The sequence below is a fragment of the Hipposideros armiger genome, unplaced genomic scaffold (genome assembly GCF_001890085.2).
Source record: "Hipposideros armiger isolate ML-2016 unplaced genomic scaffold, ASM189008v1 scaffold_63, whole genome shotgun sequence".
NCBI classification, from domain to species: domain Eukaryota; kingdom Metazoa; phylum Chordata; class Mammalia; order Chiroptera; family Hipposideridae; genus Hipposideros; species Hipposideros armiger.
Genome location: NW_017731413.1, coordinates 3522314 through 3547880, shown reverse-complemented (window position 1 = coordinate 3547880; position 25567 = coordinate 3522314). Strand labels below are relative to the sequence as shown.

At 39.9% G+C, this 25567-nt stretch overlaps 1 protein-coding gene across 1 annotated transcript in view; it reads left to right on the top strand.

The window, feature by feature from the left end:
- CFAP54 (cilia and flagella associated protein 54) overlaps window positions 1-25567 on the top strand; it is a 294961-nt gene that overhangs the window by 158210 nt on the left and 111184 nt on the right. Inside the window, 7 exon segments of the mRNA XM_019641676.1 lie at window positions 5-83; window positions 187-322; window positions 4057-4165; window positions 16874-17026; window positions 19193-19387; window positions 21061-21148; window positions 21429-21638. Of these exon segments, the coding sequence (XP_019497221.1) occupies window positions 5-83; window positions 187-322; window positions 4057-4165; window positions 16874-17026; window positions 19193-19387; window positions 21061-21148; window positions 21429-21638 (970 nt within the window).

Genomic DNA, 25567 nt, shown 5'->3' with positions numbered 1-25567 from the left:
TTAAAATCTCTGGAACTTTTATATCAAGTAGAAAAATGGGAAACGCTAGTATCACTTGCCATTCAGTTCAATACAATTTCACAGTAAGTACTGCTGTAAAGACAATTAAAAGTTACAGACTTCATTGAAAAAAAAATTGAGTTTTAGCCAATGTTTGCTTTTTAATGTATTTTTACCCCTGTTTAGTGAGAGGTATACAGAGCAAGTGACACCACTCCTGGTTTATGCACAACGCCAGCTTCTTCTAAGAATATCCAAGTTCAAGGGCCCAGATATTACCCAACAACCTTGTGTAAGATATGAGACTGAATATAAAGAGAAGGTAAGCTTTACTCTATTATGCATACAGTTGTGATTATTTAATTAGTACACATGTAAAATACGAAGATTTAGGAATGGGATAAATGTTATTAATTTCATGTGGGTATGTATCATTCAAATCAACAGACATTATTGAGAGCCTGTCATGTGCCAGTATTTTCCAGAAACAGGGTTAACTAAAGTATGTCCATGTACACAAGAAATTTATCAGGGCTGATTTATTCATGTGGCACAGTGAGGACAGTATCTAGAGCCATAATACTTTTAAGGGTCCACTAAATGTTTTAATTCTTTTCTAAATAAGAAAACAGTAGCTTTTATGTCAAAGAAACAAAAGTTTTGATTTTAATATTAATATATTTATACTATTTATACCAATACAATCATAAAATATAATTTTTAATATATACATATTTTTAATTTTTATTAAATTTATTGGGGTGGCATTAGTTAGTATAATTATATAGGTTTCAAATGTATATTTCTATAATACATCATCTATATATCACATTGTGTATTCACCACTCTAGAGTCAGTTCTCCTTCCATCACCATATATTTGAACTTTTAATATATTTTTATGGAGGAGGAGTGGGCTCACGAAGGCAAAATTGCCTAAGGCGCATGAAAGTGATGGTTCAGCTTTGAGGTGGAGGAAAGAGAAAAGTAAATTCTCTCATTTGTTAACTTAATAAATATGTATTGGCTGCCTAATATCAGAGCTATTGTATCCAGTTATACAGTCTGCATGCTGCCCCAAAGCCCCTGGCACACATCAGGGCTGAAATTCAGTCTCTGCCCTACACACCAGTCTATGTGCTTGTGGTGTTACAGCCACCCAGCAAGGACTCCATTTTCTTCTTGTCACAAAGGTTGGCCTTTGTGTAATCCTGGCTCCTGCGTATTCTATGTAGAGAGAATACAGTCTGAGTTGCTTTATGGAATTTAATTTTGGAGGGGTGGAGGTAGGGTCAAAAAATAAACACATATAAAGAGATTTATGATCATTGAAAGTTCTCTGAAGAAAACAAAAAAGGTAGATGGAATAGAGATAAGCTGGGGTGGGAGGTGGAAACTTTAGCAGGCATGATCAGAAAGGCCTCTTGGTGATGATAACATTTGATGAGAAGGCACCATCCATACAGTGCGAAAGAGCATTCCAGCCTAAGGGGAGAAGAGGACAAAGGCCCTGAGATGGGGCAGAAAGAAGCTGGAATGGCCGGAGTGTAGCAGACAAAACACAGGGGGTGGGGCTGCTCCTCTTCCTTCTTTGCTGCGTATTCCTCTTCTCCCCAATGTCTTAATGTTAAGTGTGTCCCAAGACTCTGTTCATGGTCCTCCTGTCTTCTGTATGGGTGTACTCTGACGTGGTGAGTTAATTCGGTCTTGGGTCTTAGCACCATCTTTATGACGATGACTATCAAAATTACATTTCCAGTGTAGAACTGTCTCCTGAATTCTGTGTTGACATTGCTTACTGCCTATGTCAGTCAGGGTTCAATCAGAGAAGCAGAGCTAAGAAGATCTATCTATCTATCTATCTATCTATCTATCTATCTATCTATCTATCATCTATCTATCATCTATCTGTCTATCTGTCTAGCTCTCTCTATCTGTTTTAATACAAGGAATTGGCATGTATGATTATGGAGGCTGGCTAAGCAAGTCTAAAATCTTTAGGGTAGGCAGTCAGGATCATGATCAGGAAGGAACCTTACAGGCATGGCCAGAAGCTGTTACCCACAGGCAGTCAGTAAGGGAGGATCGAGTGAGGGGAGGACAGTTTTTGACCTGGATGCTGGTTGGAATTTGGAGTCTGGAGACCACCAGGACCGTCAAGGATTCACCTGGTTATACCAGACCTACCTAAAATAATCTCCCTAGCTTAAAGTCAATTTACTAGAGACTTTAATTACTATCTACAAAATCCCTTCACAGCAGTACCTAGAGCAGTGTTTGAATAACTGGGATGAGGTGTCTGTATGCTACAGAATGGATGCTTCCCTCTAGTTTGTCCTCACAGTTTAGCCTAACCGAGTTGGCTCATCAAAAAACCATCACACTGTCTCATCAACAACATCTCTTAGATATTTAATACAATTCTCAAATTCAGCACACCGCAAACAAACCTGTTCTGCCAAGTCTTCCGCAGTTCAATTGATGACATCCCATCCTCGTCCCTGCTCAGGCCAGACAACTTGGAGACATCCCTGATTCCTCTCCTGCTTTCACACCACACTTCAAATTGGTTGCCAAATTCCCTACCTTCACTATGCATTCAGAGCCTGACCACTTTCTCACTGCCTCCACCACTCCTGCTCTGACCCAAACCACCACTGTGTTTGCTTGGATTAATGCAGTGACTTCCTAATTAGTCTTCCTGCTTCCAATGTCCATGAACCCCTGACTCCAGCCTACAGTCTGTTCTCAATACAGCAGGTGGACCAACCCTTTACAAACCTAAGTCAGACCATGTCATTCCTGCATTTTAAAACCTAGAGTGGCTTACCATCTGATTCAGAGTTAAAGTGAACATCCTTATCATGGCCTTAATTTTCTACATAACTTATCCCCCTGTGATCTCCAGGAACTCATCTCCTACTATTCCCCTAAAGGTTTCAACTGCTCTGTTTTTTAAGACGTTCCTGCCTCAAGGTCTTTGAGTTTGCTGTTCCCCTGCTCAGAATGCTCCTCCCCCAAATACCCACATTGATTTTCCACTCACCTTTTTCAGTCTTTTAAATGTCACATTCTCTGTGAGAACTTTCTTTGTTACCCTATTTAAAATTTTGTGCCTGTTTGCTCTATTTCTCTCTATTCCATTTGTAACTCTTTATAATGTACTTCTCTCTTTTTTTTTTGGTCTCTCTTTTCCCACTAGAATAAGGTTCATGAGAATAGGAATTTTTGTTTACTCTGTTCTTTGCTATATGATCCTTGAGCTTGAAGCTGTTCCTGGCATGCAATGGGTGTTCAATGAAGATTTGTTTAATGAAGCTGGAGAGGTGGAAAGGAGTCGGTCAAGTAGGGCCTCATTAGGCTGTGGGAAGGAATTTGCATTTTATTAGGCTGTGTTTAAATCTCATTGTAGAACTACCTGCAAGGGACAATTAAAAGCAGCATCTCCATCAGGGGTTCAGGAAGGGTGTATTTTGAGCAATAGGTTATTTCAAGGAGGGGGAGTAGAGCAATGAAGAGAAGAGGATCTTGGACCTTTTAAAAGAATTTCCTTCTGTTTCAAAATGTTCCATTTTCAGATATTTTACAATTTTACAGCTCAAGTATCTGTTAGAAAATAAAATTTAAAAATACTACAAGGGAAGTTCTGGAAAAGTTCACCAGGGAAGTTTAAATTACATTAATTATAAGTCGAGTAGAAAAATCTGCCATTGGAAAAGCAGCCTATATTTTAAATATGTTTCAACTTACATAATAGAAGATATATTTAGTCTAGCAAATTGATAGAAATCAGAAAATTATATTCTAATTGCTCTACGTAATTTGCCTAATGCTCCTCCAGCTGTGCTGTACAAAATATGAAAAATTATATAGCTGCTTGTTTTCCAGAAGTTCTCATGGTTGAATGCTACCCTGGTAGCTTTTATCTGTAGCATCTTCTTGTCTCTCTCTTTCTCTCTCTCAACAAATGAAAAATAAGATAAACATTTAAAGTATGCCAAATTTTTGGCTATAAAACCTGACTAAGTTGTGTTTGTTTTCATCTTTCCTTTTTAAGATAACCTGCCGAAATTTTATTGGGAAGCAGCTCAAGATTAATCCTTCAGCCAGTAAACCGACAGATACAGGAATCGACATAGATTCCCTAGGAAAGCTTATCTCTTCAGGTCAGAACCAATTTTAGCTTGACACTCTTTTAAAGCAACGTTTGCTGTTGTGTTCTGCATGTCAAATTTTCCACAATTAAAATGTGTACAAAATCTTCGCAGGTTTGACTGAAAATAATCCATTTGATATTTACCATCTTATGTTGCTATCAATGTCACATTCAGGGAATTAAAACACATGTTTTTATTAGTTTAATATTTAAATTAAAGAAGGGAAAGGAATAAAAAAACAGGAAGGAGAAAGGAAAGTGGTGGGAAAAATAAAGATGGGGAAGACTATTTTTTTTTTTTACTATTTTCCATGTTTTTATCTCACTTGGGAGCTCTTCAAATTGACCTTTTGCTATTTTCTTTGTTCTATCTTGACTCCCTTAATAACTTCCATTTCCGTAGATTGTTTTTCTGTTGGTTTTACCATGGTTAAATTGTATGTCTTTTAACTCTAGTGCAGGAGCGGATTTGGGAATGTCATGACTCCTTTGCTTTTAGCTGAAAAACCCTCTCAGAATATTTTGGCAGCATGGCATGTAAGAACGAGGCAATAGAATCAGAGGACAATGGAAATAGCGCCTTCTCTCAGTTGCACTTTTCACGTGTCTCTGTTTCTGGTATAGGGAAGAAACTCAAGTCTTCCCTTTGAAGTGCTAGCATTCTTTCATTTATTGAACTATTGGTTTTATGTAAGTATGTGTGTATGTATGTAGAATAGTTTCTCATTATCCGCAGGGGATATGCCCCAACACACCCTCTGGATGCCTGAAAATGTGGATAGTACCAAACCTTATCTAGTCTATGTTTTGTTTTTTTTCCTATATATACATACCTATGATAAACTTTAATTTACAAATTAGGCACAGTAAGAGATTAACAACAACAATTAATAATCAAATAGAATAACTATAACAACATGCCGTAATGAAGTTATGTAAATGTGGTCCCTCTGTCTCTCTCTGATACCTGCCTTGATCTCTGAGATGGCCACGGAGTGCTAATGAGCAGGTAGCGTACACACGCGGAGATGCTGGGCAAAGGCATGGGTCATGTCCTGGGCAACAAGGAGCAAGATGGCGTGAGATTTCATCACGCTACTCAGAATGGCAAGCAATTTAAAATTTATGAATCGTTTGTTATGGAATTTTCCATTTAATGTTTTTGGATTGTGGTTAACTGTGGGTAACTGAAATCTCAAAAAGCGAAACTGTAGATAGGGAAGACCTCCTGTAATCATTTACTTATTTATTGAGTCAGCCAGCCAGCTGTTCAGTCATTCAGCAGACATTTACTGAGTATCTACCATATGGTAAGTACTGTACTAGGTACTGAAAATACAAAGATGAATGAGGCCAAAGATGTGTTATCTAGGAGTTTGCAGCCCATTGAAGGAGACCAGTAGTAAATCAGACATTACACTGTAAATTCTCACTAACATCCTTGATAGGTTCTTGGAAACTGACTTTAAGGGAAGCGATGTATAACAAAACCAGTTTTACCATAGGCTAATTGATATAAACAAGAGTTAAGTGCCTATGACACATTTTTAGTCACAAAAATATCACCAAACTTCTAAATAAAGATTCAAAACATTTCTAATGTTAAACATTGAAATAAATGTGAGCTTTATATACATGTAAGAATGATTAGTAACACCAAGTAAGAATGATTTTCTAATGCGCCCGCATCCAGGTTCGTGGCTGGCCGAAGCCTCTCCCAGCAGCCCAGGGTGCAAGGTGGGCACCCACCCTGAACAGGACGCCTTTCCATTTCAGGGCATGCTCACACACGCACATTCGCTCAGACTGGGACAAGTCAGACACGTCATCTAACCTAACGTGCACATCTTTGGGATTTGGGAGGAAAATAGTGTATTGGAGAAAACCCACGAGCCAACTCCACACAGACAGTGGCCCAGGCTGAGAATCGATTTTTTTTTCTCATCAACATTATAACAAAATGAATGACATTGTATAAAATGGCGTTATTTGAGGACCTTCTGTAGTGTGGAGTGACTAGATCTCTCATGTTATGACTACTGCTATTGCTATAAACAATAATATTTAACAGCGAGTATCACTTTTGAGAAGCTGTGTTTAATTTATTGGGGCTAATATAAAAGGAAAAGGCAGAAGCTGAAGTTGGAAAGGTTGGCAGGAGTTAGGTAATAAAGGGTCTTAGAAGGTGGGATGCAGAGATTCAGATTTATCTGGATCACTGACGGGAGCCAGGTAAAAAGACTTAAAGGAGGAAAGTGACATGGCCATATCTGTGTTCTTGAGAGACGCTTTGGCAGACGCATGTGGAATCAGTTAAGAGGAGACCACATGGAAGCAGGACAGCGGCTGTTGCTGACCTGTGTGTTACAGACACAGTGAGGCCCTGGATGTGGGGCTGAGAATAGAGGGGTGGACAGATATGAGAGAGGGGTCGAAGTCCACAGGACTTCATTCTGTACTTGTTAGATGATGAGGAAGAATGGGGAAGGGAGGAGTTCAAGCTGCTTTGGTTCCTGGCTTGGATGGCAAGATGGATGTAATGTCTTCACTCTACAGGAAAACTGAAGGGAGAGGCAGGTCGGAGGAGGCTACTTTGGAATTGCTGAGTTCAAGGTGCCTCAGTGATAGCTGAGCAGGACAACTCAGTGTATGGTTAGATATACTAGTGAGGCACTTAGCAGAGATTGGTATTTTAGTCATCAATATATTGGTGCTGGTTGAAATCAGGGGCTTGTATGAGGTCGGTCACCCAGGAAGAGTTATGTGGAGAGTAGATCTTAGAATGGCCTCATTTTGGAAACTGTGCCAGTCAAGTGAGCTTGGCTGTATAGCACTAACAAGCAATCCCCAAGCCTAATAATGGCCTTAATGTGAGGGAAGTCTGTTTTGGGCCCATGCTACCCTTCTCAGTGAGGTTGAGCGGAGCTGCTGCTCTTCATGGGTTGATGGAATCTACGTATTGACACAAGCTTCCATGATTGTTTCCAAGGCCGGAAACGGAACACTAATGCTACCATTTAGGGAGTTAGACTGAGAGGCAGTAAATGGTTACGAACACAGACTTCGAAGCCAGGCCAGGTGTGCATGTACTGTATGCTTTATGCTAAGGGCTTGACATAGCTTGTTTTATTTACCTCTAATAACAACCCTAATAAAGTAATTATTGTTATGCATTGGACACCAGGTGCCCTTATAAGTGCTTTGTGGGCACAGGCATACTTCGGAGAGATTGTGAGTTCAGTTGTAGTTCCCCAGTGCATATAAAAGTTATGTTTACACTACACTGTAGCCTATTAAGTGTACAATAATGTTGTGTCTAAAAAAAAATGTACGTACCTTAATTTAAAAATACTTTATTGCTGAAAAATGCCCACCATCATGAGCCTTCAGTGAGAAAGTGATCCCGATAGACTTGCTCGATGCAGGGTTGCCACAAACCTTCAATCTGTAAAAATTGCAATATCTGTGAAGTGCAGTAAAGCAACACGCAATAAGATGAGGCGTGCCTACATTAGCTTACAACCATCTAAGGAGGTAGGTTTGTTATTGTCTCCATTTCTCAGGCAGGAAAAAGAATATAGTTTATAGGCTTTTTCATATTTTCTCATTTTCTATTCATGAGTTATATATAAATCTTAACCCTGATGCTATAAAGGAACACATGCCACTTCTGTTGCTATTTCATTGGCTAAAGTCACATGGCCACACCGAACTTCCAAAGGGGTGAGGAAGTGTGACCCTACTCTGCACCCTGAGGATAAAGAGACAGAACATGTGAGAAGCCGTGTCACAGCAGCAAACAGGAAGAGCAGGATCTGAAAGAGACTGGACGTGGCCAATGCGGCGGGAGGTACAGCAGATGAGAGAGGCATAAACAAGGCCAAGGCAAGCGAGACTGAGCCAGATGAAGTAGTCCTCAGTCAGAGAGGTCACGCACGGTGAGGACAGACTATCTATTGTATTTGGGAAGTCATTGTCACTGGTCTTTTTGCCATGACACCCTCATCTTACGGCCTTGCCCTAGCTGTTTCCCCTTCCCAAAATGCCCTCCCCCCATCCAGATGTCAGTCTGATGTCACCAACTGTAAGTCTTCATGCTCATCAAATCTTTTCAATGAAACGTACCCTGACATTCTATTTAAAACTGTATTCTGCCTGCTTCTCCCAGTTCCCGTTACTCTGCTAAACACTCTTTTTCTGAAGCACTACCAACCTCCTATCACATGCTGTACAATTTAAACATTTTTCTTGTATTTATTGATTACCAGGCTGTCTCCCCTGATACAATGTAAGCTCTGTGAGGGCAAGGATCGTTGTTCTGTTCACTGATATAATCCGAATACCTTCATCAGTGTCTGGTACATAGTAGGAACTCAATATCTATTTGTTGAATGAATGATTTTGTGACCTTAACAAGGGTAGCTTCAAAGAAATGGTGGGGGGAGGGAAGTAGAAGTATTCTGAGCGGTAGGTGCAGTAGTGGTGAGCTGTGCTTGCACAGTCACAGAATAGAGAATTGCCTTTCAGAAAGCTTAGCAATGATAAGAAAGAGAGCTGTAGCTGCAGTGAGAAGGAATGGGGGGCACTCAGAGGGCTCAGGAGGGCTCAGGAGGGCTCAGGAAGGCTTTGTTCTGTTTGTGTGTCTGTTTTTAATAGAAGAGAAGGACCCTATTTCTATATCAAATGGCAAGAACCGGTAGAGAGGGAGAGCTTAGAGACAGGACAGGGCAAGGAGCTTGAGCAAAAAAGAGGAAGAGGAGGGGATGCAGGAGGGGGATTGAACTTAGACAGGAGGGGGAGTGCCCTGCTGCCAGGGAAGAAGGGAAGGTGGAGAGAATATGTGCAAAGGCGGTGAAGTTTGTAGGTGGGAAGGGTACAAGGTGGAGGCATTCTCATTGGGTACTGGCGACTTTCTGAATGAAGCAGGGGGTTGAGAGCATAGGAGATTTCAGGATGTGACAGTGGACTGGCCACTAAGGGAAAGGGGAGAAGGGGAGGCAGAAGGGCTGCAGAGCAGTGGAGAGCAGTCGGTGACCATGAGCTTGCAGATTTTACTGCCAATGATAAAGTATCTCCTCATATTCAGTAAACAGTGGGAGGACCCACGTGGCCAATCACATGTGACCAGTTCCAACCAGTTCCAATCAAAGAGTGTGATTCTTTGTGGGTGTGTTCTCCTTTTCTTGGTCTTGTCTGCCAAACTTCTGGAGACCTCCAATTTGGGATCCATAACTCAGAATGTGATTTATATTATTCCCTCCATTCTAAAAAGACTTAGTAAGAAATGTGAGAAAATGTGTCAAAAATGCTTGTTACCAAAATAATGACTAGCCTCTAAGGGACAGGGAAAACACACCTAGTAAAATCCTAGACCCATATGACCAGTAGGTGCATTATTTCAGAAAAGCATTTTGCTTGCCTGTTTGTCCAAGTGACATTTGGAAAGGCAAGGTGGTAGGTGGTGGGACGGACAGGAAGGCAGGTAGAATCAAGCTGGTGATCCTTGGGGTTGATTCTCAACAGGGTTGGAAGTATAGCCAGTTGGAGCAGTGATTAGAGCAGCAATATTTGAATAGGTAAAAATCTAAAAAATTATATAATGGCAAGAATTCATTGGGCTAGGCACTGTATTTAGCACTTTATAATCATTAACTTCTTTAATTTTTACATTCTTAGGAGGTCGATATTATTATGCTTCCATTACAGATGAGAACATTAAATGTCACTAGTAAGTACTGGAACTATGATTCAAACCCTGGTATGTCTGATTGTTCAGCCCATAAGTGCTCCACTGAGCCACCAGCCCTGTTAACCTTTTGCGCCCTTTCAGGCTAGACTCTCCTCTTAACCTCACAGCATGCAAGAAAAAAATTGCTATATGTCAGTGATCATGGGAAGATGATGCTTTATTCTGACTTATTATGATAGATAGTATGGTACTTCTTAGATGATCCTGCATACTAATTATAGCTTTCTCATTGAGCCATTATCATTAAAATCTTGGCATCCAACGTATAGGTCTTTATAAGACTCTAGGACCTCTGTGATGAGGAGCAATATTTTGGCCCACATTTTTGGGCTTATTTGACAAGTTTTATGAGATGCTGAATTTTTTTCAGTATTCCGAACTCAGGTCATTAACATGTTTCTAAGCATGGTGGGTCTTATGTATGTCACCATGACATGTTTGCAAGATCTTTTAAAAGACCAAGTATACTCTTGATGTTTTTCATACCAGATTGTTGAGTTAGAACACCATAGATTTCCTCTTGGCATAACAGCATTTGGTGGTTATGCTTGCTACATTTAATTCCTCAGAACAGATATTGTAATGCTCCAGTGCCTAGGAACATTTGCTGTTCTCATTATTTAAAAACATTCTATTCTCCCTCTAACTATTTAATAATGCATATGTAATTTGGTAAAATCTCTGTAGGATTTGGAGAAGTGAGAATACCTCACTTTATAGATTATTTTTTACATGGATGAGTAACTTGCCTGCTTGTTAAACTTCATAGGGGAAATGACTCCATGGATGTGTTTTTTATTGTAGCTGTTTCTGCATTCTGTCTGGAATCTTTTTCTTGGATTTTGACCTTACTGATATTTAAGATTTCTGATAGGGTTGTTCAGTCTTCAGGTATGTTGGAATTTTCCACCCTTTGGCAGGTGTGTTTTATTACTGCTTCCAGGCATTTGGATCGATGTGACCAAATGTGTAGAAAGTAGCACAAATGTTGTATCACTCCCTGGGAGTTTTCCTTGGTGGACCCATCTCTCAAGAGTGATTGGCATTTCAGTTTTAATGTCTACACTGGACAATGGGAGACATAGTAATTCTTTTCCTTTTTCCACCCTTCTTCCCCCTCCCCTTCCCTTTCTCCTCCTCCTTCACCTCTTCTTCTTCTTACCTGTTTCAAACTGTGGAGGCTATTAGTGACTTTGAAATACTTTCCTGAATTATCCATGTAAATTTTCAGACAGGAACCCCCTTGAGACAGATGTTGGGATAAGGCAGCATCGCTTTGCATCATTTCTCTCATGTAGACAGCTACGAAAACACCAACAGAGCCCTAATCAGACCACAAGGAAAAGTTATGCAGGGCTTGAAAAAAGGAAAAACAGAAAGCAAATACAGTTTGTAAGAAAAAAAAAGACTTATGAACAGATAGTTGATAAAAGTAGCAAGGTGATTTTATTCAGAACCCCTGTTTTAAAGACGACAAACATCTTCCCATCCTCCTGCCCTTCTTATCATCCCCGATACCCAGCATGCCTTTGTGATTTTTATTCTAGAAAGCAAGCTCTGTGAGAGCAGGGACTATGTCTGTTTTGTCCACCCGTATCTTCTCAGTGCCTAATAATGTGCCTTGTACTGGTAAGTGTTAATATGTATTTTACAAATATATGACTAACAGTGATAATATGAGCCTCCAACTGTTGAATGCTTACTCCATGACAGGCACTGTGCTGGACATGTCACACACAGGTGAAAATAATCACCTTTGGGGGTAAATATTGTCATCCCACTTTTAACAGGTATTTAAAACAAAGGCCTAGAGAAAGTAACTGACTGTCTCAAAATATTAATATGTAAGGGCTTCCAGCTTCCTCCTTTTTCTTTGCTGGCTTCTTTCCCTGATCTCTAGGGAGAAGAAGATAAAAGCCAAGCTCATGAATTCTGGCAAGAAAAATGGAGCAGAAATCTGTCATCTTCAGGGTGTTGTGCATAAGGCGGTGGTGGGAGGGCACGCCTTGTCAGGCTCATACAGGACTGTGCATGCTTCGAGGACAGGGCGATTGAAGGAGCAAGATGGCGGGGACAGGCTGGAGTGAGCAGGAGAAAGAAATTGGTAGGGAAGAAGAATAAGAGCTACCGGGGAGCTAAGAAGAGCTACTGTGGCCTAAGTATTTGATTCTCTTAAATGTGTGATAGGAAAGAATGAACTTCCTGGGGTGGGGTGGGGATGGTGGTGGTGGACAAATGCTTCTTTCAATGCAGCCATGTTTCTGGTTTGACTAGAGCCTCCAGGGTTTGTAGACATTACGGTATATTGGAAGATGTTGTCTCTTTGGCCTTACAGTGTAACCCTGAGTTACTAATTCCCTCAAAACCTCCCTGGGCTCACAGGACCCTGGGCTTCTTCTCTCATTAACCTTTCTTGGGCTTATTCCTGTCCTATTCTCAAAGTGTCCCTGTGCCTCAAATCTGGGTCATTGCCTATTACCCAAGATCTGATGCCCTTTGGAGAATTCCCTGGAAAAGGCAATGGATTTGAACACTGGTTCTCTGTCTTATAAGGTCTTAAGACAACTGAATGTCCCTCAAGTTTACTTTTCCTTCTTAAAAAGGGTGAGTGATTTCTACCCTACTAGTTTGTACAGGGTTGTGAGTATCAGTTGAGATTAAAACCTGTAGAAGTGATTGTTAATAAAGTTTATCCTAGCAATTTCATTTTGAAAACTATTGTCATTCATTCACTTAATAAATATTTATTGAGCACATACCATGTAACAAGCACTGTTACACTCCTGGGGTTATAGCAGTGGACAAAATGGACAAAAATCCTTGCCCTCATTGATCTTGGATTCCAGTGGTGGGAGAAAATGAATAAGCAAGTGAAGCACATAGCATGTCCTAAGATAATGAGTGCTGCAGAGAACAAAGAAGTCGGGAAGGGAGAGTGCTACAATTTTATATCGGGTGATCAAAGAGGCACACACTGAGAAATTAACAGTTAAGCAATAACCTTAAGGAGCTGAGGAAGCAATACATGAAGGTATCTGAGGGAAGAATGTTCTAGGCCAAAGTGAACCACTGGTGCCAAGACTCTATGTGAAAGCATGCCTGGTGTGGGAGGGAGTGAGGGGGAGAATAATGAGAAAAGAGTTCAGAGTGGTCATGGGAGCCAGCTCATGTCAGGCCTTACAAGTTGCTCTTTGGGCTTTGGTGTGTGCTCTAGGTGATGGGGGAGCCAACGGAGGGTCTTGGGCAGAGGAGTGACATGAGATGACTTACAGTTAAAAATGAGTCTTCGGTTGCTGTGTTGAGAATGGCAAGGGTGGAAACAGGGAGACTGGTTATCAGGACGATTACAGTAATTCAAAAGGAGATAATGAAGTCTTGGAACACAGTGGAAGTGGTAGTGGAGGGTGCAACTGGTGAGAGATGATGGCACTCTGGCTGTTTTCTGAAAGGGGAGCCTGTAGGATTTGCTGTGAATTTGAGCTGGAGCATGAGAGGAGAAGAGAAGTTAAGGATGAGTCTAGCCTTTGGCCTAAGCAACCAGAAAAGTGGACCCATCCTTTAATGAGATGGGGACAGACTGTGGGAGGAACAGGTTTAGGGGGGAAAGATTAGGGAATCAGTTGGGGACCTGTTAACTTTGAGATGTCTGTTGGGCACACAGATGAGTCTGGACTTTAGGAGAGTTGTGGCCAGTGATAGAAATTGGGAGCCACTAGCATATAGATGATATTTAAAGCCATGAGACTAGATGAGGCTATCTAGGGGAGGAGTATAAATTAGGAAGAAAGGAGAGGCAGTCTAAGCATAGAGCTGGAGTTTCCCCAATATTAAGAGGTTGGGTTGATGGGAATGAATTAGCAAAGAGAACTAAGAAGGAATGGCCTGTGAGGTTGGAAAAGGACCTCTAAGCCAAGTGAAGGAAGTATTTCAAGCAGGAGGGAGTTATTAACTGAGTCAAATGCTGCTGAAAATTGAAGTGACATAAAGTCTAAAAATGGAACACTACATTTAGCCACAAGAAGACCCTTGGGGTGGAGTGATGAGGGGAAAGCCTGATTTCAGTGGGTTCAAGAGAGAATGGGAAGCAATGAATACAGAACATTTTGAGGAATTTTGAGAAAGGTTTTTTATTTTTTAAAACTATTTTTTTTCAGAAATTTCAATATAGTCCCCATGCTGTATATTGTAGCCCCAGAATTTATTTATCTTATAACTGGACGTTTGTTCATTTTGCCGATTCCTTACCCCACCTCTGGCAACCACCAATCTATTCTGTGTATCATGTGTTCAGTTTATTTTCCAAAAGATTTTTATTAAAATATAGCTAACATACAATATTATATTTGTTTCAGGTGTACACGATAGTTACTCAGCATTTATATACCTGAAGAAGTGATCACCATGATAAGTCCAGCAACCCTCTGACACCATACCATGCTATCACAATATTATTGACTATATTCCCTATGCTGTACAGTACATCCCCATGACTTACTTGTTTTATACCTGGAAATTTGAGTCTCTTATTCTCTTTCACCTTTTCCTGTACTTTTAAAATTTTTCAATTGCAGTTGACATTCAGCATTATTTTATATTAATTTCAGTTTACAGCCTAGCGCTTACACATTTATATAATTTTAGAAGCTACCCTCCTGGCACTACATAGATATTACCATATTATTGACTGTATTCCTTATGCTATACTCTATATCCCTATGACTACTGTGTAACGACCAATTTGTACTTCTTAATTCTTTCTTTTTCACCCACTCCCAAACTGCCTCCCATCTGGCAACCATCAGAATATTCTCTGTATAAGTTTATTTCTATTTCGGTTGTTTATTTTGTTCTTTAGATTCCTCATGTAAGTGGAATCACATTGCACCTGTCTCTGTCTGACGTACTGCACTCAGCATAATACCCCCCAGGTCCATCCATGCCACTGCAGATGGCAAGAACCCATTCCCTTCTCTGGATTTCCTTATTTTTCATATATATATATGCTTTATTTTTGCTTTATCCATTCATTCATCAATGGATACTTGGGTTGTTTCCTTGTCTTGGCTATTGTAAATAATGTTGCAATGAACATGAAATTTAAATTTTTCTTTAAAGATAGGTGAAAAATAGCAAAATGTGCTATTGGAAATGATTCAGCAGAGGGAAAAATTGGTGTTTTGGAGAGAGGGAACTGCTGGAGCAATGCTCTTAAGGAGTATAGATGGGTACCGGTGTTGGGGGCTGGCTGGGTATAGTGCTGGGGCCTTGTGGAGAAATCCCTTTGGATTGCTTTAAGTTTCCAGTGAGGTAGGAAGCAAGGTCATTGGCCCTTAAAGGATGGGGAAGAGGTAATTTCCACGCCCTTGGTATATTTTGCCACATAGCCAATTAGCCACTTTCCTGTCACTTCTAACATTGGAAAGGTCCCTGGGTTCCTCCCTTGTTTCCATGGCTATTACTTTACTCAAGATCAAATCATGCAAATAACATCACAGTCACTCAGTCACCATCTTCTCTCTGTTGCAGTCTGCTGTGCATGCAACTGCTGGTTGACTCTTCCAAAATACCAATCTTTCTGTCAAGGTCCTGGTCCAAACCCTTGCTCAGCTCCCCTTTAAAGAGGAAGATGGCAGCTTCCTCAGCGAGGGCTTCAGGCCTCTGACAAACCCTTCTTTGTTCAACAGGACTGCTCGTGTCACCTCGCTGAGCCTTAAAGCGCCACCCTTAACCCTGCTGCCATGCCTCTCCTTGCACAAACTTGTCCTGTGACCCAAGGGAGGCTACCAGGCTTCTCCGTGCCTTCTTTTCCTCATCTGTAAAATGGGGATATAATGGTACATACCTCTTATGGTTGTTCTTGGGGTTTGATGCGACTATATCCATAAATTACCTTGAATAGTTCCTGGTATAGTGTAAGTGCTCAGCCAACTCAGCTATTCTTAGTCTATCTAAAGCCCCTTGCCTCTTCATCCCAACCAAATCTTCCCTGTCCTCTGAGACACAGCCAGCATCTCTTCTCTTCACGAGGTTGTTCTAGCTCCTGCTCTACTCCCTGCTCTGATTTCTCTCTATTATCCCTCATTTTAGCGCATAACCACGCGCTCTCTGTACACGTGATGTTAATGCCCCAGCGATGGCATGCTTCATTTGTTTAGCTAGACTATGAACTCTCAAGGGCGCAGGCCTTGCCTCATAACATCTTCTAGCTCCGTTCCCTAGCGAGTTGCTGTACTATCCAGACCTGAGGTTTTATAGGGGGTATTGTACCTGTTCAGCTTGTTGAAGAGGTGAATTCCTTTGCTAGTCACCTGAAGTCTGTAATTCTTTCTTCTCGTATGCCTGCTTCCCGGTGTATGTTGCAGATCTGCAGCCTAATTCCTGGGTGGCTATTTCCTCTCTGGAGACTTCGTGGCAACTCTCTGCCACTGTCTCCCCTTCCTGGCCATTTTTTTAAGGACTGTTTGTTAGTTTCATACCCATTTATGGCCCCATCTTCCTCCTCTGCATCATCCAATATTAGAAAACTGGCTTTTCTTTATCTTAAGAGAGCAGTTGGCCACCTCCAAGCTTTTTTGTTTCCTCCTTTCGTCTCTTTCCCAAGGCACCCTTACTTTGAAGAGGCTGCTGAAAAGGAGTAGATTATTTCGTCTTTTATGATCAGCAAAAAAAAAAGGGAAAAAGTAGGAGGCTTCATAAGGAAAATTGGCAAGATCTAAAGTATTTTGCATTTCATAAGAATCAAAAGTTTTCTAAGTTTTTTCTTTCATTCTTTTTCTTTTTTTTTTAAAGAACTTTCAAATATACCAAAAAAAAATTTGATCTGAATGTTGAAACACCTGCTACAGACTTGGGGCTTTGAATTTAGCAGCTTTAGTTTGGCACCAAGAATTCTCGGAATTAGAGCCTTTTGCTACTAGTTGGCTTGCTGCAGCATTTCATCCCCAGTGTTACCCTTCCCTTTCCTTTCAGAATACAGCCAAGCCAAAGAGCTCGTCTGTGTGCCCGTGGATGTGACAGATGCTTTGAGATACTTTAGAGAGACCTTGGAAAAATCCAAATATCATAACAGATCAATCCGACACAGCAGAAAGTTGCTTTCATTATTTCTCGCCCAGACACAAGGTAACAGGCTTGCTTTATATCAGGTACTCTTTATTTATGTGGGGAGACCACCCTGCGGATCTACTGTATTCTGCCCTAGGTGCCCCAACCCCACTTACATGCCCTCTCGCTGCTGCCTTTCACTTTCTCCTTTTCGCCTAGTGGATCACATCTTCTCTCTACCACACTTCATTCCCACCAAGGCACTCACTTGTCTGCTTTTAATGCTTTCTGTAAAACTGCAATACTCCATTATATAGAGTCGATAAGCAAACAGTATTTGTTAATTTTTTTATTCTGTATGTCTGTGTTCTTATCGTTTTCTTTGCCAGTATGGTGCCATAGTCTTGTTTGATTTTCATAAGTAGATGAATTGATTGATACTGAATTAACTAGAACTTTTACTAAAACACTTTATCAGTGTCAAAGAAATGGATGCATTTTAACATATGCATCAATAAAATTTTTTATTAATACCATAAGTTTTGATCTTAAGAGATTTTTTTTAAAACTTAAAACAAGATACTATCATTGGTTACATTACATTTATTTGTTTTCTTCTTTTTCAACATCTATAGATTTGTGAACTCAATCAAAGCATGACTTTGAGTGGTAACCTCAAAGAAGAATATACTCAAATTTATCTATATTTAGGTTATTCAAAAATATTTTATTTCTTAATTTATGTTTATGATTCTTGCTGTTCAAATTTATCAAAATAGTCAAAATAGGCTTAAAGAATAAACTTAAATTAATAAACTTAAAATAATTATACCTTAAAGTTATTAAAAGTAGATTTAATCATATCTAATTAAGATGCTAATATCCACTGAACTGATCTTTTGGAAATCTGAGCATTTTTTTTTTACAATCACTAACCAAAGTTTTATTTATGTATGTGTGTATATATGTATATATGTATATACATATGTATGAATGTGTGTATGTATGTATGTATGTGTGTATGTATGTATGTATTTGTTGTTGCTGCCCCCTGCAAAAAGCAATTGGTATGATATGTCCCCACAGTTTTTCATTGTATTGTCCACTGACTCACATTATGTTAAATTAGCTCTCCATATCATGTTTGAACTTTTTTCAATTACAGCATACATTAATGATGGTTAAGGGCATGAATTTAAAAAAGAAGATAAAATTCCTAAGAATGGTTTACACCAATTCACTCTGAATCTCACCTGGTACCAAAATATTCATTTGAAATATTGAAATATGAATTAAATATTCATTTGAAATACGGTGTTGGAGGAGAGCTCTATGAATATCCTGGGCTGCCAGAAAGACAAGTGGGTCCTAGAGTAAATTAAGCCTGAAACACCGCTGGAGGCAAACATGACAACACTGAAGCTGCCCTACTTCAGGCACATCATGAGATGGCAGGGTCCTTTGGAAAAGACATAATTCTGAGAAAATAGAAGGTAGCAGGAAATGAGGAAGACCAACTGTGAGATGGATGGAGTCCATAAAAGAAGCCACAGGCATTAGCTGAGCAGGGCTGTTGAGGACAGGACATTGTGAGCGTTACTCATTCTTAGGGTCGTCAGAGTCCGAGCCAACTCAAAGGCATATAACATACACGAAAATATTCTTAGCAGTTTAACCTCAGTCTTAGGGCTCTAGACTTCAAAAGCCACAATTGCTTCTGTCTCTCACAGTCTTTGACTACTTTCCCTAGAATATTTTTCCTCTTTTGTGTTTTCATGTGTGTTCTCTGATCTTATATGAAAGAGACAGCTGTTTCCCATTTCCCCTGCTCATGACAGAACTACCTATATGTTCTATCACAGAGGTCTCTGCTCTGGAGGCAAACTAGCATCTTACAGGTGAAAGCTCTTAAAAAAGGGTAAACCCAAACAATGTAACGTCCACCAATCCCAGCGAGAAGCAAAGCATGATCGAAACATTTACATTCTGGCAAACTGCTCCTCTATAGTGTTCTTTATTTAACAACTTGAGTATAGAGCCCATCCATACGCACTTGGACTCTTCAGAAATGATTCTAAGTTGAAGGAAACAATGCAAAGAAACTGCAAATAAGCCTCAGCTCTGTACAAAACCTTTCCTTTCTGGTGCCTCTCCATGTCTTCTACCCTTTCCTCCCAATCAACTTCCTTTCTTTTTCTATTCTAAATTTCCTTTTCATTTTGGTTTTTTTTTTCATGAATTTAGGAAACAAAGGAGGAATGAACAATTCAAAATTTACTCCCGGGAAGGTAGAATTTTGCCTGGGGACAGAAGAGATGCATATGCCCACACCGCCTGATCTTTCTCAGGAGCACTTCAGAGTTTTCAGTTCCGTGGAGAAAAGCAAACTACCCTCTTCACAGCTTGGACTTGTAATTTCTTCTTATTATGAAACTATTGGTAAGATTTCTCATTATGGATTCATTTTCAATATGATCGTCTGCATTAATGTTGAGCGTACATTTGGTCTGGAAATGTTTTTGTCATGAAAGAGCTTGAACAGAGACTGTTTCATCGGACTCTTGCAGCAGTGACATGGCAGTGTCAAGACAAGATGCTTCCAGCATCTCCTGTCACTCACTTTCCCACCCTGGCTGTCACCATTGTGAGATTTGAGGCCACCCTTCTGTCCATCCCCCTTTTACTGGCTCTGTGAACTGCTTGTCGGCATGTGGCCACTGTCAAGTTCTTTTGCTCTGCCCCAGCTGATTGCATTTTCCTTGCCTTTCCTCTTGATTCGGCTTTTACAAACCCAGCAGTATATATTCAACCCGTGTTGTAGACCCAACGTCCTCCATTTTTATAACAGACATTTTGTAATTTCCCCTTAACTCCCTGGAATAAAATTTATATTTACTATATTCTTCCTACATGCTTTCTTTTCCCCAAATCAATATAATGCTCTAAATATAAAATAAAGGATAAGTAAAACAAAATCACTTTATGATAAAAGAATCTGTTGTTTGTATGTAAGTACTCAAGCAGTAGAAGGCACAGTGAAGCAGTCCAATGCTCATATCTTACATGTAGGGTCACCATGAATGTGACAGCTGCAAATGCAGAGTGGCTCCAGTATATTTATACTGGCGGCACGTTGTACAAGCACTGTTAATTCTGGTGACATGATTTTCTAAAATGGCAAATAAATCTAGGTAAAGATCTGAACAGAACAGAGAATACAGTTAGTGGTTGCATGTCTGGAAAATTCAGAGCATTTTGAAAGCACATACATATGTCCTTTTTATGTACAAAATGAACTTAGATATTAGATCATTATAATCAGGTTTTTCACCTTTTTCTTCACTGTGGTGCAAGGTTCCGTGCATTATAGGCCATCCAGTTTCTCTGGTCTTTACCCACGAAATACCAGGAGATGCCCCATTGTGGCAACTAACAAAACCTTTCCTCAGATTTGTAAAATACCCTCTGGGGACAGTATTGCCCTCATTAGAAACCACTGCCATGTTGGTTGGGATTTTTGGCCACATCCCCTTGAATGCATGCATTTATCAGAACCCCTTCTACCAAAAAAAAAAAATTGAGGTAATATTAAAGATATGCCTTTTTTTTTTTTTTTTGCATTTGGGTAAAAGGAAGAAGCTGATAGGCTGTGATCTTGTCACATCCCTGCTCAAAAACCAATCCTTAAAGGCTTCCCATGTGCTATAGGATAATGTCCACATTTTTTCATGAGGCATTCAGATGCCTCTGTAATTTTACCACCACCTCCTTCATCACCTTCCCAGGACAACCATTCTCCATCTACACATGTCATTTTCATATGTACCCAGCTCTTTCTCCCTTGCACACCATTTCTGCATTTCTCTTCTCAACCATTTCTACCTGCCTGACTTTTACTAATATTTCACTTTCTCCATGTTTCCTACCTGTTAGACCCAATCTCTCATTCCACTATATTCAAATAGAAAATATGTGACATTTGAAGGTACTGCTAGCTTGCCGTTTGCTTATGTACACAGTTAAGAAATAATGCACTTTCAAATATTTTTGCAAATATAAAGGAAATATTTTCCAAAAACTGATATTTGTTCTTTTACTTGATTAAAATACAGATGTTCTCCAAGCCAGCAATCAAAGAAGTCTTAAAGTTCAAGCATTGCATGAACTTGGAAGTCTTCTTGTCTTCGCAGAAAAGAAAAGGTAGATTTTTAAGAGTCTATAGAATGAAGGAAAAGTTTTTGTCTGAAGAAATTTTTTAAATTATGGTGAAAAAAATTGTCTTTCATAAATTTTAGCTCTTCAATAATATTGCTACATTTTATTCATCAAATGCTACCTGAGAGAAATGGTTATGAGCAATGCATAAATGGTATAGATTTTGATTAAAATGTTTCTTCAGTATATTTGCTTTCCCTTTTGGAAACATTTAATGACATAGGTCTCAGAAAATGTACTGCTTGATGCTTTGTTTCTGTTTTAGGGCTGCTTTTAAATGTTGGTGTCAAGCTCTTGATGACATATTCAGAAAACAAGATGTGCTACATACATGGAAAGAGTTGGGCAGCCCGCTCACCAGTGCCACCGACAGCTGTTCACCTCCTAGTTCCAAAGACTACAGTGAGGAATTTCTGTCAAAAGTTGGCATTTGGGGATGTTTGCAAGGAGCGGTCATATCGGCAAAGATAGCCCAGTGAGTGTGATGATGGAATGACCTGCATAATAGCTAATAGCTTCCCTTTGTGAGGTGCCCACCTGTGCCACATACAATGCCATGCCTCACACACACTGGATTCTTGCAGCTAGGTCCATATCATAGAGAGTTATACCGTTTACTTATTTGTGATGTTTATTGCTTATGGCCCTCTCCTCTTTCTATAATACCTCCCACCCCCAGAATATGAGCAGCACCTGGGCAAAGGTCTGCTTTGTACACCGATGTATCCTGAGTGCCTTGGAGTTGGCATTCAGTGACTACTTTCTGAATGAACAAACGTGAGAATGGACGGTTGGTATGGGAGCAAGAACAGTGGTGTGGAGGCAGCCAACTTGGGCCTAATTCAAGAGCCTCCTCCAAACTCGGTGAACCCTTGGCAAGTTACTTGTTCTTTCTGAGGCTCAGTGTCCTCATCTTTAAACCATGGTGGTGACCATTACATGACAAACTGTATTAGTTTGCTAGGGCTGCCGTAATAATGATACACTGGGTGGCCTGAACAACAGAAATGTATTTCTCCCAGTCCTGGAGGCTGAAAGTCCAAGTTCACGGTGTTGGCAGGGTTGGTTTCTTCTGAGGCCTCTTTTCTCATCTCTTTGGATGGTTGTCTCTTGCTGTGTCCTCACGTGTCTGTGTCCTACTGTCCTCTTCTTATGAGGTTACCAGTCATATCAGATTATAGCCCACCCTAATGACCTCATTTTAACTTAATCATCTCTTTAAAGATCCTGTCTTCAAGTACAGTCACATTCTGAGGAACTGGGGTGAGGGACTCAACATATGAGTTAGATGGGTGGGAGGGAGGAACACAATATTTAACCCATAGCACATACCGTATTCATTTCCTACTGCTGCTATAACAAATTACCACAAATTTAGTGGTTTAAAACAACACAGGTTTACTATGTCTCAGCTATGGAGATCAGAATATCTAAAATCAATGTGTTGGGGGCCGGCCCAGTGGCTCAGTTGGTTAAGAGCTCGCTCAACAGTGTGAGCTCTGAGCAACAGCAGTTCGAGTCCGGCCCGAGCTGAGCTGCCGCTGAGCCGCCAACAGGTGGCAGGATGGCTCAGCTTAAAATAAATAAATAAATAAAATCAATGTGTTGGAAGGACTGTCCCTGCAGGGGCTCTAGGGAAGAAGCTGTTTCCCTGTCTTTCCAGCTTCTAGAGGCTGCTGCCTTCCTTGGCTCATGGCTCATCTTCGTCTTCAGGACCAACTGTTTATCGTCTCTCTCTCTCTCTCTCTCTCTCTCTCTCTCTCTCTCTCTCCCCCCCCCACGTCTCACCTGCCCGTTTCCACCCTTACATCTCCTCTCTGACCCTCTTGCCTTCCTCTTATAAGGACCACTGTGATTACACTGAATCCACCTGCATAATCCAGGGTAACCTCCCCATTAATGTAATCACATCTGCAAAGTCTTTTTTTTTTTGCTCTGTAGGTTAACATGTTCATGGGTTTTGGGAATGAGGATGTGGATATTTTTGGGGGGCCATTACTCAGCCTACCACATATAACGTGTGAAAGTCTATCACAGTGCCTTATACCTAGCTAGCAGTCACAAATATCTTAAATATGTGATTAAAAATGTGAGAAATTTATAAAGTATGGAAGGAGTAGAGGTACAGGTTTCCTTCACCTCTCCAATTACATTTTTAGTTTATGTATAGGGTGTGGTGGGCAGAAACTTGCACAGTATTTTGAGCTGAACAGCAAATTTTTCAAAAATAATAACTAGTTACCATAATAATCACATTGTTTTCAAAAAATTAACATCTTTGGGCAGAGGAATTAAGAAATTACCTCATTAAAAAGTATTAAACAATAAAGATTTTTAAACATTTTGTCAGACTTGATTTTTTTTTTCACTCCTAGGAAGAAATGCATCTTTACACACACACACACACACACACACACACACACACACTCACACAATCAGTCAATCACCACACAAATCTGCACTTATGACTTAGTAGAGCTTGGCAGCAGAGAATAGAAAAGCTGAGAAAAGTTCACAGCTTGAAAAAGAACCACTATAGCATTCCTGCAGTTGGGAACCTCAGCTTCTCTGAGCTTCTGAAGTTATTATCTGCTGATTTTCCACCGAAAGTAATCTCCTGGTTATCCAGCTGGAGTCTGACTTCCACAGGATATATGATGCTACAGGGGCTTTTGCTGTTCTCGGAGACTCCTTGAATAGAAGAAACTCTTCTCCCCACACTCTCATAGCCACATAGAAAAGCAAATAGACATTAATTAATTTAGTTAATATAGTAAAGATGACTGGTTTTTATCTGAATAAGACTTAGAAGAAAGTAATGTGGTCTATAGCTGCAAATGTGAGTTTCAAGACCCATATAAAGAAAACTCAAACTTTTCTAAGAGACCCAAAATTAGACGGTAGTAAATTCAGAGATATCACCTTAATCTTTGGTAGAGAGACTTAATATCATCAATGTGTCCATATATACTGCTGGTGAGAAAACACAATTTCAATCTTTTGGAGGGAATTCTTTAACCTTGCTCATCCAGAACTTTAAAATTGTGCATCTCCTTTTCTCCCCATATTCCACTTCAATGGATTTATTCAGTAGAACTAATAGGATAAATGCTCAAAAATGTAGGTACAACAATGTTTACCTTAGCAATGGAAAAAATAAAAATGGAGATGAGTATTTTTATATTATGGTACATCCATATGATAGAAATATTAAAGTTCTGTAAAATAATGCTATAGCTCATTATGGAAATTATTATGGAATAATCTATAGCTCATTATGGAATATTATAGCTCATGAATGGAAAATTTGTCTATAAATAATACATATTGCTTTATTCTAGTATTAATGTGTGTATATAACTATATAGAAAAAATCTAGAAGGATATTGGCCAAAATGTTACCAGTCAGTAATCATGTTTAGGTGGTAGGATTATAGGGGGCTCCTCATTTTATTTTTTATGTTTTTTGGTGTTCTATTGGGTTATCGGAAAAGTCATGATGCATATTTGCAACAGATGGTGCTAGTTCATTTTTGGAACCAGTACTAGAGTTATTCGCATCTATGTTATTGCTATGTCATTTGACAGCTGACAGTTCTAGCTTCATTCTAAAAAAAGTGAGCGATTTGGTTGAGTTTTGGAGATTTTACAACAAGTTGAAGATGGAAGACTAAATTGTGCATTTTTGCCATATTTTACTGTTTTACTTCCATAAAGGGAAGAATGCACATCAAGTTTGTGAAAAGTTGCATAAAGTTTATGGAGACAATGCCCTATAAGAACGTCAGTGCCAATGATGGCTCACAAAATTCCGTACTGGTGATTTTTATCTCAATGATGCTCCTCGATCAGGGAGGCCTACTGAGGTTGATAACGACAAAATAAAGGCATTGGTTGAGTCAAACCCATGTTACACGACACGAGAGATTGCAGAAACATTGAACATCCATCATTCAAGCATTCAGGACCGCCTGAAGAAGCTGGCACACGTAAGCAAGCTCGATATTTGTGTTCTGCATGAACTCCAAGAAGTTCATTTGACGGTGCGTATAAACATCTGCAATAGGCTCATTAAATGTGAGGAAAACGATCCTTTTTTGAAGCGACTGATAACTGCTGATGAGAAGTGGATTGTTTACAACAATGTGGTGTGCAAACGGTCTTGGTCCCGACGTGATGATTCACCACAAATTACATCGAAAGCAGACATTCATCAGAGGAAGGTAATGCTCTCAGTGTGGTGGGATTTTAAAGGTGTCATGTTTTTCGAGCTCCTACCAAGGAACCAAACAATCAATTCAAATGTGTACTGTTGGCAATTGGACAGTTTGAATGAATCCATCATGCAGAAATGTCCAGAGCTTGTTAATTGTAAAGGAGTTGTGTTCCATCGCAACAATGTGA